This window comes from Copidosoma floridanum, unplaced genomic scaffold, assembly GCF_036245765.1.
Source record: "Copidosoma floridanum isolate Cflo_tuat_1 unplaced genomic scaffold, Cflo_Japanese_pri ptg000016l, whole genome shotgun sequence".
NCBI classification, from domain to species: Eukaryota; Metazoa; Arthropoda; class Insecta; order Hymenoptera; family Encyrtidae; genus Copidosoma; species Copidosoma floridanum.
In genome coordinates, this window is record NW_028321893.1 from 3,762,324 (window position 1) to 3,781,512 (window position 19,189).

Below are 19,189 nucleotides of genomic sequence, written 5' to 3' on the forward strand. Positions count from 1 at the left end.
AGTAAAATTATACTGATAAGACGATCACTGATTAGGTGGTAGTACGGAATTTTTTCTGTGACATATCACCAACTAAATTTCATCTTGAAGACGGTTTTAGTTTCATTTGAGATGATGATTGGTTTGTTAAGACTCTTAACTTGTTACGTTATTTTTGTTTGGTAAGCAAATTTGTATATATATTTTTCGTTAAGACTTTGTTTATGTTAATTATTGTAGAAATACAAGAATTAAGAAATAAGTCATGAGAATTAAGCAATAACAACCAAAAAATAAGAAATAAGTAACGACTTTAAACTTCAGCCCAAGCTTCAAAAGTAAGGTTTACTGTTGTCCCCGGTCGTGGCGCTAGCTTCGTACTTAGTCTTCTACATTAATAACATGCTAAATAACCTAGGCTACGGACACAATATGGGCTTTGTTCCAGAGTTGGTGCTAAAGAAGGTATTACACTCAGTAAAAATGAAATCTATCCCAACTACACGTGTAGTTATTGTATTACATGTAGTAGTTAGTGTATTACACGTGTCAGAAATCCTTGTATCATCAATGCGATATATATCTACAAGGCTTTCTTACACATGTGATACACTAACTACACGTGTATTTTGGAGAGACTTCATTTTTACTAAGTGTTATACCTTCTCTGGCTTGGTACAGAATCATACAGCCTACTCCCTGAAGCTAACTTCAGACTCTCCAGAGCCCACTATTAGTATGCTCTAGAGTGTTTAAAGTTGGCTTTAGAGAGCACTCCCGTCTGATTCTGCAGCAACCCTGCTTAGTTCCGCAAAGTTCCCATGTTTCCAAGTAAGGGTGCATTTAGACTATACGGAACTTGCATGCGGAACGAAGCATGCGGAACTTTTTTGGCCAATCAGAGAGTCTCCGCATCCATCACTTCGCAATCCAAAAGTCTCCGCACGATTTCAGTTTTGTTCCGCATACGTCACGAGTTTGTTGATATCTTGCACAATACAGGTTTAGTATTCAATTGAGACACATCAAATTCAAGACGAAAAAATCAACCGTAACTTTCGTTTTTTATCATTAAGCAAGGGAGTATTCAAGGATATCGTCAATATTTTTTAAATACTTTTTGGCAAGATGACAATTGTAATTTTTTTCGTTTTTTGTCAACTGTTGTGTAATTGTGTAGACAAGCCATGTACAGCATCCACAGGAGTTTTGTGTCCCCCTCTTACACTATTTACACTATGCGTCACGTTCCGTACGAAGCGCCATTTAAGCCCATGAGAGTGAGCGAGAGAAAAGGTATATATGTATATATCCTACTCTCTCGCACTCACGGGCTTAAATGGCGCTCCGTATGGAACGTTACGCATAGTGTAAGCGGGGGACACAAAACGCTTGCGAAGCGACAGATGCGGAGACTCTCTGAATGGCCAAAAAAGTTTTACATGCGTCGCTCCGCATACAAGTTCCGCATAGTCTAAATGCACCCTAAAGTCAACCCTGGCTGTGACTTAAGTTAAGTAGCACGTGAGTTTCAGCTGGAAAAAGGTAAAGACATAATTTTTTTAATATTGTAACATTGCAAATAAAACATTAGTAAACGTAATAAAAACTACGTAAGGGTTTTTTAACGTATATCATTGTTCACGGTTTTTTTTAAACTCTCATTATGTTGTATGTCTAATATTAAAAAACACCATTGAAGGTTAAGAATTTTTCATATACCTTTTTCGTATAAATGCATGAGAACGTTTCGTATATACACTGTAGAGTATTATTTCAACATACTCGATCTTTATATATATTAGTGCTGTAAAATACTGATTTATTATGTATTGGAACTTTCAGTGAGTTCAAAGTGCTAAAAAATGGCTGTTGTCTACTCCCCTGACGTTGTTATTGATGAGCTTAGAAATAAAAATCAGGCTGCGTAAGTTCATCTAATTTAAACTTAGTCGGCTTACATGAACAATATTGACTTTATTTAATTTTTGGTGGCACGATCATCGGCTTTGTTGATGAGATTAATGAAGCTCAGAAAGTTGGTTCTATGAAGAAGTACAAGTTAATGAAATTTATTTTAAACAATAGAACTGGCAAAAAAATAGTCTGCTTACTGTGGGGAGACAACCTCATAAACAAATTCAAGAATGTTTATACAAATCCTCAAGGTAAATTTAGAGCACATAACTATATGATACTGATTTCTAAAGTATTTTCATTATGGAATGTTCAATTTAGATTATTCATGTGGATCGTGGTCACGTAAAATCGATGAAAATAACCTTTTGGAAAGAGGTGGCTAAACTTGTACCTTTTGAGGTTATTATTCAGAGTAATACTGTTCTAGGATTTATGGAATATTGTCAAGTTGCACAAGAAATTATCATTCAACCTATGGAAGTAGATTTTGAAACGATAAAGGATGCTGAAAATCTTGTGAGTAAGTAAACGTCTTTTAAAAATAAATTTTCAATTACTTGCAAACTCAATCACCTTGCTAAAAAAACAAATTACGTTAGGCATTTCAGGATACATCAAAACTAAGGTTGCTCCCTCCCCTAGTCGCTTCGATAACTTGACGTATGGTTGTGGTGCCATAACTGATGGAGTATATAAAATAACTATTAACGTGTCAAATTATTCTGAAATAAATTTGGAAAAAAAAGTGTATGTAACAGTTACTAGAGAGAAAGCATGACGGTAAGATATTACAACTTATAATATTAAAAACTTTAAAAAATTGAGATTAACGTAATTTATTATACTTACTTCAGCCAGTCCTATTGTACTTTTGTGCAAAGAGTATAACTGCATCGTTAAAGATGCCTCTATAGACAAACTGCCAACAGTGAGACTGTTGGAAGGTGTGCGTACACTGAAGAGAAGATTGCGTGATAAAGTCTTATATCGTTCTTTTGATAAAAGTCAGTTACCATTATTGTTTTTTTCTGTAAAATCTTTTTTATCAACGCCATAACCAATTTCTTTTAATTACTTTTCTTTTGTTTGAAAAAATATATAATAAAAATTTAAAACAAACATTTGAATCCTTAAAGCAAAAAAATTAAATTAAAAAAAAAGTAATATCTTTAAGTATAGCAATAATATATAATTCTTACGAATAAACTCTTCTTTGAAATGAAGTTTATTGCATACATAAGTTTATTCTAAATATTCGTAAAGTGCAAATATATAATTTTAAGAAAAAAAGCAGTGTACTCTTGCTGTAAACATGACATAAACTGTGTATCTTAGTAATGCAATGACATTATTAAAACTATTACTGATGTAACATCTGCATGATATAGAAAAAGAAGAGTAAAATACAAACTATTTGTTTATGGGTCCATATTAAGATTTTATGAAAAAATGTAACGTATGTGAGTAAATAAAATATTAGTTATGTAAGTTATTAAATAAAATAAATAGTTTGATCAGCTAAAAATTATAATACAGAATATGTTTGTGTGCTTAAGCCTAGAAAAATCATAAAAAAAATAGAATCGTTAAATACAATATCAAAGTTTTATTGATTTTTACACAAGTTGAAATACAATTTTAATCACACAGAAAAATGCCAGTTTAATTAAACAGAAAAATGCAGTTTTGATTATGTTATACAGAAAAATTCATAAAGAATTAGCCCAGAATACAAATTTGTTGTTAAGTATGTAAAAGAATATAAATAGGTATTTTGATTCATCACACAAAACGTTGAAGCACATTTCTAATTGATCTCTTACGATGAAATAAAAGATCAAAAGGCGTATTACCAAGAGGATCCTCCATAAGATTGGTTGAATTGTGGCAACAGATAACATATATACTGGCTACATATAAAATACAGAACTTAATGTAAAACAAATGAAAGATTTATTTTTTAATAACTTAACATTTACAGATTTTAAAACACTGCCAAGTTCAAAGACTTAAGCATAAAAGCAAAACAAGCAGCATAAATATATTTAAAGTTTTTGGTAAAAGATTATTTTCAACTTTCACTTATTCAAAAATACCGTGCTTGCCTTAGTTTCAGCTAATGAGTGAACGAAGGCTTCAGTCACGTGACAATCAATCTTTTAAGGTAGGAGAAAAACAAAACCTCAGCGATCTCGAACCATCGAGTGGTATACCTACTTCTGCAATCGCATGGCATATTACTTACTTCTTTTGAAACAAGTTACCGTCAAAAAACTCAAACTACGCGTGCAACCTCAAATTATCTTATAAAACGCTGATTCACCAAATTGTTTCGCACAAGTACACCAAATAACGTGACTAATCAAAAACTTCAACATTTTTTTTACTGCGAATGTACACAAGAAGTATCGTATACAATAATGACAGCAACTTGTATTTAATTTAGAACTCGAGAAATCATCAGTTTTAACCATCAATTACTGTTAAATTATTGCACCACGACTGTGCTCATGTCAGTCAAGGGTAATTGGGTTAAGCTCTGATTGGTCGTTTGGATCCCCAACTTGACACGTCCTCCTTAAACGCAAGAGTATAAAAACTCCTCGCACATAACAATATTCGCCATTTCTCATCATTAAGTGCTCCAAAGTAACTATTAACGATTTAGCTACGCCTTAAAAGCGTGCATTTAAAGCAATTGTAAGACTTAGTTCAGTTACTAAGCTGTGTGAAAAAAGCTCGAGAAAACCAGGCCACACTCAACTCACCTGCAAAGTGAATTAAGGAGGAACAAGAAAGAAAGGACCGTCGATTTGGATCCCGACGTTAAAAGCAGAAGTATTATTATTGTCATTACCACGAGTGCTCTCGAGTAGGATTAGGAACATCGTTGCGGTCAACCTTCTAAGATCTTGCAACTGCTTGCGGGCAAGCAGCGGCTAACCAACGATCATAGAAGTAAATTAAGTAAAGAAAACTATAAATTGTACAACATTGTAAATGCGAATCCAAAACTTTATTATTTATACTATTCGTAAAATCAACTATTTCTTGCTTTTCTTAATTTATATTAAGAAAAAATAAAATAGACACTGCATGACAAAGACCTTTACAAAGACATGAGATGAAAAAAATAAGATACGCCTCTACCGTATGACATAAGACATAAGCTCTAACAATAGGTTAACGCCAGCACAGCATACACCACTCCATACACATGCTGAGTCACCGATTTTAAAGAAAAGAATACTGTAAGAAAAAGCAAATAAGGCCTTTGGGCCGTCGGCTAATTTCTGACAGACAACAATGCGATTTATTTGTTCGTAGAATAAATCAATGAGTTTCACCCTTCACTTATAGAAGTTTGGACGTAAAATTTATATTCATACAAACAAACATTTAAATTACATTTAGTTTATTATTTAAACAAACTGTGGAAGTGTCGCATTAAGATGACTTATTTTATGAGTCAACTTACAAGGCTCTATTAGACCACGAAGACTTAAGTCTATTTCTATTTTGTTACAAATTAATGTTAAAATTGGTACAGTGTACATTTATGGAATGTATTATTAAGTATTAAATTTTTTTTGTAAATAAAAATATGTAAATCATGTCATTATTAAGAGAAACATTATTACTCATTGTAAAAAAATTCTTTTCAAACTATATTTTCAGTATTTAAAACGTTTTCTTTATCCATTTGAACCAAAAAATCCATTTTTATTTTTGCACCTCGACAAAGCCACGTACACTTTACCGTGAGAAAAACAGGTTTTTTCAAGTATAATCACAAATTATCAAAACTTTGACCTTGATTCTTGTTTAAAGTTATAGAAAATGTTACAACTAATAGAAATTGTTTTGCATGTAAAATAAAAGGTAAAAATTATTGTCAAAAATGTTATGTTTTGGAACGTGTACATATTTTAGTGTTTTTTGCAAAAATATCTTTTTTATTTAGTTTAAACCAAACTGTAAGAGGTGTTTGATCATTTTCTTATCTTGTTTTTGATATTACTTTCTTTAAATAAAAGTTTCTGTTTATTTTCAAGATGAATAGATAGATTTACAACTGTATGACTTCTACTAGAACTTGGATATTCTTGTCTCCAAGCTGCTTCCATTGGACTTACGTATCTAGCATCTACTACAACTTCTCTTTCTTTAATTATAACCCCGGTTGATTGGTGGTGGTAACAATCGACTAAGAATATTATCTGTACCGAGGAAACTCTAAGATTAGGAACCAAGACACAAACAATGTTAGTGTTTATATGTCGGAGGGCGGGTTCGTTGCCCTGTGTAAAAGAGCGAAGTTGCTCAGATTGCCGATTATATACAATATTTGAAAATAATTACTATTAAGTTTCAAAATTTATCTGTTGAATAATCAATTTATTTCTGCACAATATACAGCAATTATTTATTGATTATTACTTTATTGAATTCTCCTGAATATTCTCTTAATTGAATTAATTTAATAACTTAATATCTTTTTTAACTTATTTAATATTTTTTTTAATTTATTCTTGCCCCTTTTTTGGGTACAGATAATATTCTCAGTTTATATTAATGATTTCAAATCTTAACAGCTATTTTTCTAGTTTTTAACTTAAAGTATAAAAGGAACTCGCAATCATACGTGGAGGGGAAGGTTTGCTTAAATAAGTACAATCAATTTATTTTTAAGTATCTTATATTTATTCAATCATTTGTTTCTAAGGAAATTGTATCTTTAATTTTTACATGTATTAATTATATTTGAGTAATCGCGATTATTTACGTTAATAATGAAAAAAGGAAATATATAATATATTCGATAATTTAAAATTTACTTAAAATTTATCTGCCTTTGTAATAGAAAATTTTGCATAAATGACAATTTGAATTTTCCCTCCTTCATATCTCTGCTTAAACACGTTAGGATAGACTAGCACGAATTTTTAGTACGACCACGGAAGGTTAATGTTAGGTAACTACCTATCCTACCAAGTCACGTAGGGTTAGGTCGTTCTCAGGGCCCTTGGGTGTCTTGAGCACTGCTCAAGTCGTCGACCCAGGAACTTCGCCTAAGAACGTGATCGCTCACCCTAGTGCCTTGACTACTTGGGGATGCGTCGTCTCCACGCTTAAAGCGGTCGAGCACCGAAAGTCTAAGTAGGAACCGGTTAGTGGGAGGGTTACCTATTGGTGGAGTGCAATTTACTTTTGAGCTCTTGGCTTTCATACTCAGTCTCCTTTTCTCACCTTGTGCTCGACGCGGTAATGTACCGGTGCACGAGAGAGTTCCAGGTCTGGGTGACCAACGGATTTACCGCGTCCCAGGCTCGCTGAAAGAGGACTATCTTACATTGCGCGCTGGTGCCTTTTATGCTAACGTCGTTTCCTTTTGAGTAGCGGGTTTCCCCTTTTTTGGGTGCACGTGCTCTAGCATTTTCTTAACGTACTAGACGCACATTTCCCGCGTGCGGCGTTCAAATTTGAATTTTCGTGTTTCAAATAGAAATGAAATATATGTAAAAAAATGTGTACTGTTGAATTGTCTATTAGACGAATTTTTTATTACAAGAAAATATAATAAATAGAAGAACACAAATACAAATGTAAAGCGTGTATTATAAATTCTAGGTGATAGAAGTGCCCCCTTGCACTACGTAACTACTATTTTCATTAACTGTTCCTTTATTTTAGTCGTTTGATTTTCCTTTTTTAATGTATGCTATGTCACTACCTTTATGTATGTATATCAAATCCAAACATCTTGCTCCTTTATCATAATCAATAAAATAAATTACACGTAATATACGTGGGTGTGGTGCCAAATATATATGGCAAAGTGAAAGGTTTTTAAAAATTAGATTAAGTGAACACGAAAGGTATATCAGAAATAAGGACACTAAGTCAGCTTTGCTTATGCGCTCCTCTGAGTGTTCACAGAGTTTTGATTTTGAAGGTGTGGTGGCCTTGGATCAGAAGGCTAACAGGTATAAGCGTGGATTAGCTGAAATGTTGTTTATCACTTTACATAAGAACACCATTAACAGACAATTAGATACCAACAAGTTAAACTATTTATATAAAAAGTTTGTGTTAGACATAAGGCACAAAATTTAAAAAAAACCTTAACATTAAAATGTTTTTACAAAATCTTTACACGTTTCATACGTTTTTATAATGTATAATAGATCTTACAGATTCAGCACTCATATGTTTTCATATCCCATGCTTGTAACTGTTGCTTTCTGACTTACATGATCTCGTTGATCTATGCCAGGAGACATGTAGTCTGTAGCCTTTTGCATTTATGTGTTCAACTCTTATTATTGTATGTTCGTATGCGCACTCATGTTTTATTGATATCATGCAATAGTTTATTTTTTTAATTACTGTTCATTTATTTTTTAAGTTATGTAAAAATTAGGTAGCGCTCTTTTGTCTATTTGACATGTTATATTGGCAGCTGCACATGTTACCTATATTGCTTATTGTAGAATTAATTCATTCTTGTTTTGATTATATATTTTTTTATAGTGTCCTGAAGAGGTTTTCAGAATAAAACCAAAATATTGACGATATGTACTAAATAAAGTCATGCTCTATATCACAAGTATATTACATGTAATTTATTTTATGTATGTAGTTAAAAACATGTTTTATGCTTTGTATTAATGCACAACACTCAACGTTTAAATAACATTTGTACTTCAGTAACAAACATTTATTGTACGGAACAACTATTCAATTATCAACATAAGTCTTATTTGTATTCAGACTTGTGTAAATATGTTTTTCAGACATATTAAATCTTTTTATATATTGTGGGTAACCATTATTGTTTGATGTAGTTTTGTTCGTAAAAGGTTTTGGGAAATTTTTTGTACATTTTTGTACATTTTTTGTTAGAATTATTAATAATACATTAGCTTTAATCTGTATAAGGGCCATGAAGCATGCGTTTAATCACTCATTTTGTGTGTGTTATATTATGCTCGTGCAATACAAAAATAACAAAAATTATTATCATTCACATTATAAACTTTACTATTGTAATATTACGACATCACTCTATAATAGTTATTATATTTTAACAGGGATGCTAACCCCACGAAGAAACTAAATAATATTATAAGACTAAAACTGATGTTTTGAAAACAGTATTATTTCCATTTTTTGCTTCAGAAGGTTTTGATAATCGGGTTCCAAGACAAAGCTGTTGTTAGTGGAAAATCCTTTTTTTCCAAACCTTAAAATTAAGAAATTTTAGTGACAGATTTTAATCATAAGTTCATACATAATAAAGTTTTTGTTGACAATGTTTACTAACCCTAAGTCTTAGATAGATCTTTATCTATACACCTCTCAAGTCGAATACCAATTGCAGCTTGATGATATAAGAATATTTAGATATAATGTATTATAACAATGTTCATAAGAGTACCCTGTTAACTGGGAATTTGAGGCCACTGTTACATACATTAGAAGTAACCAAAGTCACAGAAGAAAAAAGAAAAAGCTTCTTTACCTTCATTTAAATAAAAATACAAGTTTACGCCGACTTTGGTTACCAAGCGAAAAAGTAGTGTTAAGTAGTGTTGAGATATAATCCACAATCAGGAAGAATCAAGAAATTTATCATCAGAGGGTAGCATGTGATTGAGAAATACTATATCATACCACTGGTATATGGATATTCCGTACTAAGCCAAGAAATGACGTGAAATTAAATTATAGCATACTTAATAAAAAATAACACACTCACTGGTTGCGTAAATGATTAATGTCACAAGTAAATCTGACGAGATTTCTTACTATGCCAATGACGATAGCATATAAGTGCATAGTAATACAGAAATTAAGAGCCGTTATACACACCATTAGTCAGAATTGTTGTAAAATATAAAAAATTGTCTTTATTTTCATTTTGTTTCTACCAAGTTAATTTGTTTTAGCCTTTCTCAGTCACTATTCGCTGCTCCTAAGCTCCACGGTATGACTTATTTAATAGGAAAGTATTTAACCAATTCAAAAGTAGGAGAGTTGGCAAGAGAAGTGCGCAGACACACACACACGCGTGCGCACGCAAACCCCCCATTAACAGAATAATACATTAGTATTAACAGTACATTGCTTAGTTGGAGGTGCTTGTGTTGCCTTTGATTTATTTGAAAATTAATAAATCTACTTTAATTAAATTAATATTAAGTGATAAAAAAAGAAACACTTACTAAGGGTGAGCTAAGTAGATTTAAAACCATATAACTATACTTTTTTCACCCTCCTTTGCGTTTAGTGAGCTGACTGTTCATTACCAGATCAGAGTTGAGTTTAAAAACATTGTATTTATTGCGCTAACCTCTTATTAGCTAAAATTTAAGGGCAATACATGAACGTTAAGAGATTAATATATTAACTTATTAATGAAAATAATTATTTGAGATTAAAAATAATTATATTTCTTGGGAAAGTCATAGCCTATTGTTACGTAGAATAAAGAAGCTGGTAAGGAGGTGCATCACGAAAAGAACTTAACTCATTGATCAATCATTTATAAGCTTCTTGAAGGCAGAGGCGTGTGCGTTTCGCGCCGTGTTTTCTACTTATCGTTCGGTCTCTTGCCTAAAAGACGCTCGAGTGACCCGATTCGTCTCTCACAGGGCCTTATATAAGCTCGTTCCCCCTATTGGTGTTCTTTAATTGTGTAGGCTTGTCGTTACTACAGTGAATCGGTATCATATGCCCAGCATATTGTACGTAACACGTCCAAGGCCACGACATCGTTCGTCCTCGACGATGCTGAATTGAGTCTGGTGGCCATTGTACCTATGATTGTGTGTGTGATGCGTATGTTATGTTGTTTGTGTTGTTTTTCTCACATACGGTGGTTCACTCATCCTTTCATTCTTTTAGAAAACCACCGTTCTCTGTACATTTTCACATTCAATTGTCCTTTCCATTCCGTACTCGAGTATAATTGTGTATAACAATTATGTTTATGTATGCGCTCTGCTTTCTGTTACAGTTTTGTTTAAAAAAATTTAGTGAATTAGTCATTTGATTACTATTAGTTTATATTGAATGATGTTATTCGTACTTAATCAAAATATTTATACTTTACATGTTCGTGTTTACTTAAGTATTTATCATTGGAGATTTTCCTTTAATTTTTTTTTTTTTTTTTTTATCTTTACCTATTTTCCAAACTACTTGTCATTTTGTAAAGAAAAATTCTTTATTCTTGTCCTACGGACTGCGCCCTCCGATATAGCCGAGCAACTCCGGGCGCTCATTCTCGTTCTCTTATTATCATGATTGTTATTATTATTCTTATCATAATTATCATGATTATTATTATTACAATTACTGTAGATTATGATCAACGACAATTTTTTTTTCCATACATTATTAAACTTAATATATCTTTCTTATTATTACATATTTTTGAGAAAAGAAAGTTCTTTCTTAGTCTCGTCCTACGGACTGCGCCCTCCAATATAGTCGAGCGACTCCCGGTGCTCATTTTCATTTTCACATTAAAATAATATTTGTTGTTATTTTTCTTATAATATAACTATTATTATTATTATAGCAACAACTGACAGTTTTTTTTTCTTAGACTGACAGTGATTTTTTCCATACTACATATTTAAAAAAAAAATTCTTTCATAGTTTCATAGTTTCATCCTTTAGACTGCTCCCCCCGATGCAGTCAAGTGACTCACGGCGCTCATCCCCGAGGCTAACGAATTCAAATTTTGTATCACGATCACCGGCAATTCTAGTATCCATCTAGAGGATTGCAGTTGCCTTTCTGATCTGAGTTCTACTGTCGGTGTGGTTTGAATTACTGCCAATTCTCGTGCTTCTTCTTGAACCTTTTGTTTTCCTGTGAACATTCTATAACATATTAGTAGTAGGGCCCCTCTAATGAAGAAGGAACTTATACATTAAAAGAAAAAGCCTTATACCGAATTTATTAACCCTGTTATATATAAAGCTGTTAGCTATTAGTTGCCAACCCTAGTTTCTGTGGTGAATACTTGTCCTAACACTATTCATACTTCATCGATAGGTATTTATTTAAATGTATTACCGTATGTACCTTACCCTTTCTCTTATGTTTTCCCTTTATTCGGTTAGCGTTGAGCCGCGAGAGTGGCTCTCTCCTCACATATAAAGTATGTAATAATGAGCGTATATCTTCTAATTCTCTTTCTTTACTTTTTTTGTATAATTATTGTAATTTATTTTAGTGTCTTTGTCAACGTGGGTATTTTTCTCCTAGTTAAAAGAAATTCTCCATCGTAAATATGTTTTATTACGTTATCTTTCATTTCGCATCGGCTCTACGTGCGCATATAAGTCACTTATTGAGTTTGCAAATAGTCGGATATAATATTATGCGCTCCATTTTACCTGAGGGGTCATATAACATATTTAAGAACACTGTAGAGTCAGATAGTTTGAAGATTGGTTGCCATACATTTTACTAGTATTTTCTTTGGTCGAGACAAGCTTGGAGGTTTGAATAAAAAAAAATCATTTTCTGTTAGTGAAGTTTTGACCTGTATCGTACATATTTCTAATATTTTTCATCCATACATTTTTTTATATAACGTTTCCCTCATACTCCTTTAATCTCTTTTCTTATGTGCTCAGATTTAGGAAAGGATTTATAAGGGTTTTTTTTGTCAACTACCACTCTCAACGCCGTAGACGTATTTAATGACTTAGTTAGCTGCTTTTTTGATATTTTTTTTTTTTTTTTCAACAACGAAGCTTTAATTTTTCCTCTTCGATGTCTAGAGAAAGTGTACTTTTTAAGATTTTCGCGTCGCAACTGAGTTCTCAAAGCTGAGCTTCAACTCTACTTGCGTCACAGCGTGATTTTTTTTCTTTTTGCTCCAGTAGAATCTCCGCAATTTTGTTTTGTAAGTGATTGCTTATGTGATTGCAAACGTCTTTCATTTTTTTACAGTTAAGCATGCGGGTTGTAGATTCGTATGCCTTCTCTCCAATGTCGACGACCCTGTTTGAATGAGGGTGGCCTAGTAACGTTGTCCTTCGATGGCCAAGTTCTCAGAAACACTGCCGCACACTGGGTGTAGTCGATTATTCCTCTCGATCGTCGAGTGGTGATCTGGGTGCATTATTTTTAGTCTCCCTTACATAAACGATTAAGTACTGGTCCATGTAGTTTTTGCAAAATTATGCCAACTTTGAGGTGGACGGTTTGATAATCAAGCTTTTCGTTAATTTAGACATGACAGTCAATTCTATATCCCGTTACGATTTTGTGTGACATTTTAGGTGTTGTGGTTATCAGTATATCATAATGGTAGGAGTGGGATTGTTTCTAATGGAGAACGATAGAAGGAAGGACGAAGAGGAGGTTGATTCTCTCATACTCGACGTGGGCTTGTGGGCCTTTTAAAAAAATAGTTTTATATTTCCTGGAATTGTTCTATTTATTTTTTTTATCATTTCTCCATGCTTCTCTCTACCTAACAATGATTGCTAAAATTTTTTTTTTTTTTTTACAATAATGAAGTCAATTGGGTAATCAAGAATAAAATTATTTTAACTTACAAGTATATGTCAGCTTATACGTCTGTTTTTTCCTTTTTATTTGTCTTTACCATCCATGATTTGTACATTTGGCCTGGGAGTTAATTTAACTACTATTGAGTACGCCCACTTATTGAAGATTTAAAAGCTGATAAAAAAAATACGAAAATAAAATGTAAATATTCAGGACAAAGCTCTAATGACCTCTAAAAAAGCCTTAGAAATAGTTCGTAAAACTTTAAAAGATTTATTTAACAGTAATATTTCATTTGGTAAAAAAATATTTAATTTATAAGGAAATTTTGGACAGAAACTTCCAGTGTTGAAGCATAAGTGTAAAAATTGTATAATTAGTGGAAGTATAAAGTATTCATTTTTATGAAAACACTCTAAAATTATGAAACCGAAAACTAATATTCAGTATACAGATTTGAAGTTTTTATTATTGTTGATGGACATTAAAAATGAGCAAACAAAGTCTTTCAAAATTTCACAGGGATGGAAAACCGATGATGTTTGTAAACAAATTTATGGAGATAGTATAGATAGCTGCCTGAAGTAATTCTAACAACTTATAACGAACTTCCATACATTTTGAATAGTAAAATTTTGAATCATTTTAAAGGAAAAGAATATACTTTTTACAGTATAGATTATGAAAATATAAAGGTACTGATTGCACTGACGAGAGTACAAACACAAATTTTTCTGTAGAAACTCTAAAAAGTATACATGAAGGATTACCACCACATGTTATAAATTTATAAGTAGATACTATTGTTATGTTAATAAAAAAACTTGATTACATTTAATAGGTTGTGCAATGGCACTAGGCAACGTATAACAGAATTATTTAAATAATATAACTAAGAAGCAGAAATAATAACTGACAAAAGTCTTGTAATTAGGTTCTTATTCCAAGAATCAAGCTAAGTAACAGTAATAATTCATCTTTACTGATTATTATACATAGACAATAGTTTTTAATAGTTTTAGCATTTTCTATGACAATGAATAAACTGCAAGGTGAAAGTTTCAATAAATTAAGATTTATCTACAAAAGACCTTTGTTTTCTCATGGTCAATTATACGTAGTGGTATCATGATGTGAAAATTCTGAGAATGTATTCGCACAAAATGATTCGGAGAACCAAGTAAACATTTAGAACATTGTATAGCAAGGAATTTTTCGACCGTAAACAATTTTATTACTTGTTTGTCAAAGTTTATTCCTAATAATTTTTCATTTTTCTCTGAGAAATTTCTTTTTTTAAATATACAGAAGGCATTTTAAAAATTAGACTTTTAAGAAGTGAAAACATAAAAGAAACATATGTCAAGGCACTGTTTTTCCAAAATCTTGCATGAAAAATAAAAAGCTAGCATTACAAAATTATTCATGCGTATTATAACTCTGGTATTTATCTTGAAAATCTTGAATTTCGGTAAAATGAATTTTACAAAATTAAAGAACAGGATAGCCTATAATTTTGTACTAGAAATTTTATGATAACAAAAATTGTGTATGTTTTTAAACCCTGATTTCATAATTATAAAAGTTTCACACTTTTATTTTCTGTGCTAAATACGATATCACTGCAATGTAATAATAAAACTAAATATAAATTACTAAATATTTTAATTCTTACGATTATACAGATATGTACATTTTTCTTTTACAATAAAGGCTTTATAATATAATTTTTATGTCTGAATACATTCATTTTAAATTTATGTTACATTTTACATAGAATAAATTTTTGTAGTATGAAACTGTACGCTGTATGAATATTTAAATGTATATTTTAAGTATATAGGAATAGCATCAAGACAAGTGAAGAAACTGAGTAACAATTGATTGTTTATTTAACAAATCCATTATTTTGTAAATGTTAAATTTAAATTGTATAAAAGTATTACATTCTTAAGTTCTTTCAATATAAATCCCCACATCCTGTTAAGAGAACCAAGATAACTATTCAGCCTGAGAAATACCTCCTTTTTTCCCTTATTTACCAGCATACACAATGATTTCTGCACATAAAGAACGTGATAAGGATTAAACATTAATACACCATATTTTAAATTTTGTCATAGCTTATAATTATTTCAACAAAATTACAACAAAAAAAGAGAAAAAAGAAGAACTTGGTTTTGTTATGTTAAGACTGCAATTATCACACAGTTTTCAGTAAGGTCAGGGCACCTCAACGTATATAGATATTAAGTGTTTTGTTTTAAGATAGAAATTATTTGTGATTATTACGAAAACATGAACAAGAAGATAACAAAATAGCTAATCATTTAAGTACAGACATGGAAAAAAGTTTTCCACTATTGCTTAAAAGCTCAGGCATAAGATCATATGGAGTTTCTAATTGATAAGTCCTCTTTTAACAAATACATATATCACAACAAAAAATGGCTGGATTTTACGCTTATTTAATCTGAATTATGTGTATTTGTGTTTGAAGTACGAAAGTTATTGACTTCAATATCGGGCACATGAATCTACTTTGTAACTTGGTGTTTAAGTTATAAATATACATATTAGTGTGTCAAATATCGCTCGTTTTAGTTTCATGATAGTGTGGGCTTTCATTACTTACAGTTGTACGTAGAAATGATTTAGCAATTAATCGATCTTATCATTGATCATTTTTTTAGTATTAAAAAAATTATTCTAATGCTGTTAATTATAATTTATAAGTATATATTCATTTTTACGATAGATACGTGTAACGAATAATGACATCGAGTATACTCTTATTTACATTTACAACCTTATTATCTACTCTTTTGAGTCTAGAACAAATGTTGATAAAGTTTTGAACATCAGAATAACTCTAAGCATTTTAGTACCTTTTTTTCGAAGATACATATGTCAGCTCTATACATATTTTAGTACACTGCTCTTTAATAGTGTTACAGTACATTTTGGATCTTGCAGTGGTCATAGTAGGACTCACTTGTGAGCACTAGTTATGCGATGTACTCAAAAATTTTCTTCGATGCTATTGGTGCCACAAGTGCCATAGAACTAGACTTCATCTGCCACATGGTCGGCAAATGTAGAGAAGCCCCCTCTACCAAAAATTTTATTGAATCATTGACTATTTTTCACTATCTTATTTTTACAGTTCACTTTGGATGGCCTAAGCTGCTAATGATCAAGTGGACAAAATGTTTTGCCTGGTTAACAATCTAAGTAGATATAATTTAATTCCTGCGTGGTATTTTTTTATGTTAATAATTAGTTTATCATGGACAAGTGATAATAACGGTGTGAATAATTTTTATTGAATAACATTATTTTTGATTTTACTCGTAACGTTACAAGAGCTTTGGACGATCTAAGGAATTGTGATGACTAAATGACTTCTTTATTAATTATTTATTATTTTGGAATCAACTAAAGTGGACTGAACAGTTAAAAGAGGCTTGAATTACCTTTTGCATCGATACTGGAAGAGTAAACGCGAGTTTGAGGCCAAAGCAAAGAATTACATAATACTTTCACTTAACTAAAATAAAAAATGCGTATACTTAACAGCAACAGAAATTGAGTGGATTCACCACAATACTCATTAAAACACATTGGTGTCGCTAAACGGAATAATGTATTATGCTGATAAAGTGAAATAAAGTGGTAAGTAACATTAGCGATAGCAAATGAAATAACGAATGACGTTGGCTAATAATTGTTGTATAAACAGTTTTTAGAAACTGTTACAAACTCTCAGTTGATTAAAATAAAGTTGTAGTAAATCACGACACTATTGCAGAACTAGTGCTTTAATAGTATATTTAATCACTCCAGAGAACTCAATAATGAGTTACACTGGGTGAGCGATTTCCGCAAACAGCTGTACGATGGCAGCGCACAAAATAAGCCAAGCGGGTATGAGCTCAAGGTGCACAGCGATAGGTACCTTACAGGTCTGTAGTTTGCAAGTTATTAGATACAATTTATATTTATTTCAGCGCACTTGCATACAAACAGTAAAAGTATAAACCTTCTGATTTCCAAAAAACTATCGCATTGGTGTGTTCTTATTAAATTATAAAGTATAATAGTGTTGAAACCATATTGTTCTACACCCACAGATTTCCTTATATTCCATAATCCTAAATCGAATCAAATAGAACAAAATAACTTTGTGTAATATTTATTGTACCATAATTTAATGAATCTAATAATTTTATTTGTCACTTTATTTTAATATATGATTTGACTCATTAAAAACTTCTCAAAATTTCTAGAGTTTTCTTATAACAATACAACCACCATCAATCATAGTCACAAATTTCGAATTTTTTAACTTGACCTGCAATGTAACAACTTCTAGGAGAAAATCATGTTCGTAAAAACAAAACCTGTTTTTAAATACACTTACCCTATTTTGATGATTTTCAGGTTGCCTTTATGTATTACCAGCAGTAAGAATATTAAGAATCAATTTCTCTAGAAGAATAACAATTTTTCATTGCTTTTTTTTTAGTGAAATAGAAAAGTATATCTAAGCCCTGATTAATGTCACTGAAAACGTATCTGAAGCGTAGACAAGAAGAAGACTAAGAAGACACTATTTATTCATCCTTCTATTCCTTTGGTTTTTTAAATTTTAAACAATTAATTGAATTAATTTAATTTTTTCATCCACTTGTGCATGTTTACGCTTTAATGGTTTGTAATCTAAATAATGAGTGAAATACTTTTGCTTTCTCATCCGCATAGGAATTTCAAAAATGGTATGGTGATCTGTCAAGGGTAATTAATGCGTGCTCATAAATTAATACTAAATTAATTTTGCAGAAATATTCCATGTACTCTTCCTTCAAGCAGTATAAAAAAGTAAATGACAATTGTGCATGTACCATTTACTCTCTTGAATTAATATTACGTGGCCCTAAAGAAGTAGTACAGGTCAGTGGATGATCAGGGCATTGTGGACGTATTCTTAGCTTGGGCTATTTTTTTTAAATACGTTGAATAACAGAAAAAACAGGCAATTTACTTCTTATTTGGTAGAAATTCCCAAGATGTTATGTAAAGTGATAGAGGGTAGCAGGCAAAAATAGGTAGATTCGTAGATATTCCCACAAAAATAATTGTACAATACAGCAAAATACACGTTAAATTATATTCAAAATCTAAGAAGAAAATGCATTGATACATACCATGCTTTAAAAGATGTTGTTTTGGATGAATTGTCTTTGTTGTTCTAAATGTTCGTTTCCAAAAATATTTATCTCTGGCTGTGTAATAAGCATTAATATTGTTCCAGGTATAAATTATTGGAATTTTACTGTTGTCAGCATTATCAATTTTTATTTTACCTTGATTACATAAGCTGCTTCTATTATAATAACAACTAGATAAATTTTCAGAGGAATTTTCTTCCTGTAATAAATAAAAGTACTTAAAAAACTAATTTTCTTCTTTATTTGATTCAGGGTCAATTAAGTTCATAAAATGAAAATAAGATTATACTCTGCATGATGCCTTCTTGTATAATCTGGTAAATGGCTTTTTTCAAAAATCTAACGGAAATGAGATATAATTCTTATTCTAAAAAATAATCAAAACAAATTTTTAGACATTCTGTGTTTTTATTTGAATTTTCATAGGACTCCTGTAATACAGACTGTATATACATCTACACCTTGGCACGCTCAAGCATACATACACGCATACATCTCTATAAACTATCGCAGACAT

At 31.2% G+C, this 19,189-nt stretch overlaps 1 protein-coding gene across 1 annotated transcript in view; it reads right to left on the bottom strand.

Moving 5' to 3' along the window:
* Positions 1-19,189, bottom strand: part of LOC106645100 (protein white) — a 609,536-nt gene extending 590,347 nt beyond the window's left edge. Inside the window, exons 1-2 of the mRNA XM_089592398.1 lie at positions 19,166-19,189; positions 18,649-18,871 (exon numbers count right to left, since the gene is read on the bottom strand). Coding sequence (XP_089448524.1) covers positions 18,649-18,871; positions 19,166-19,189 — 247 coding nt within the window. The remainder of the gene's footprint in view (positions 1-18,648; positions 18,872-19,165) is intronic.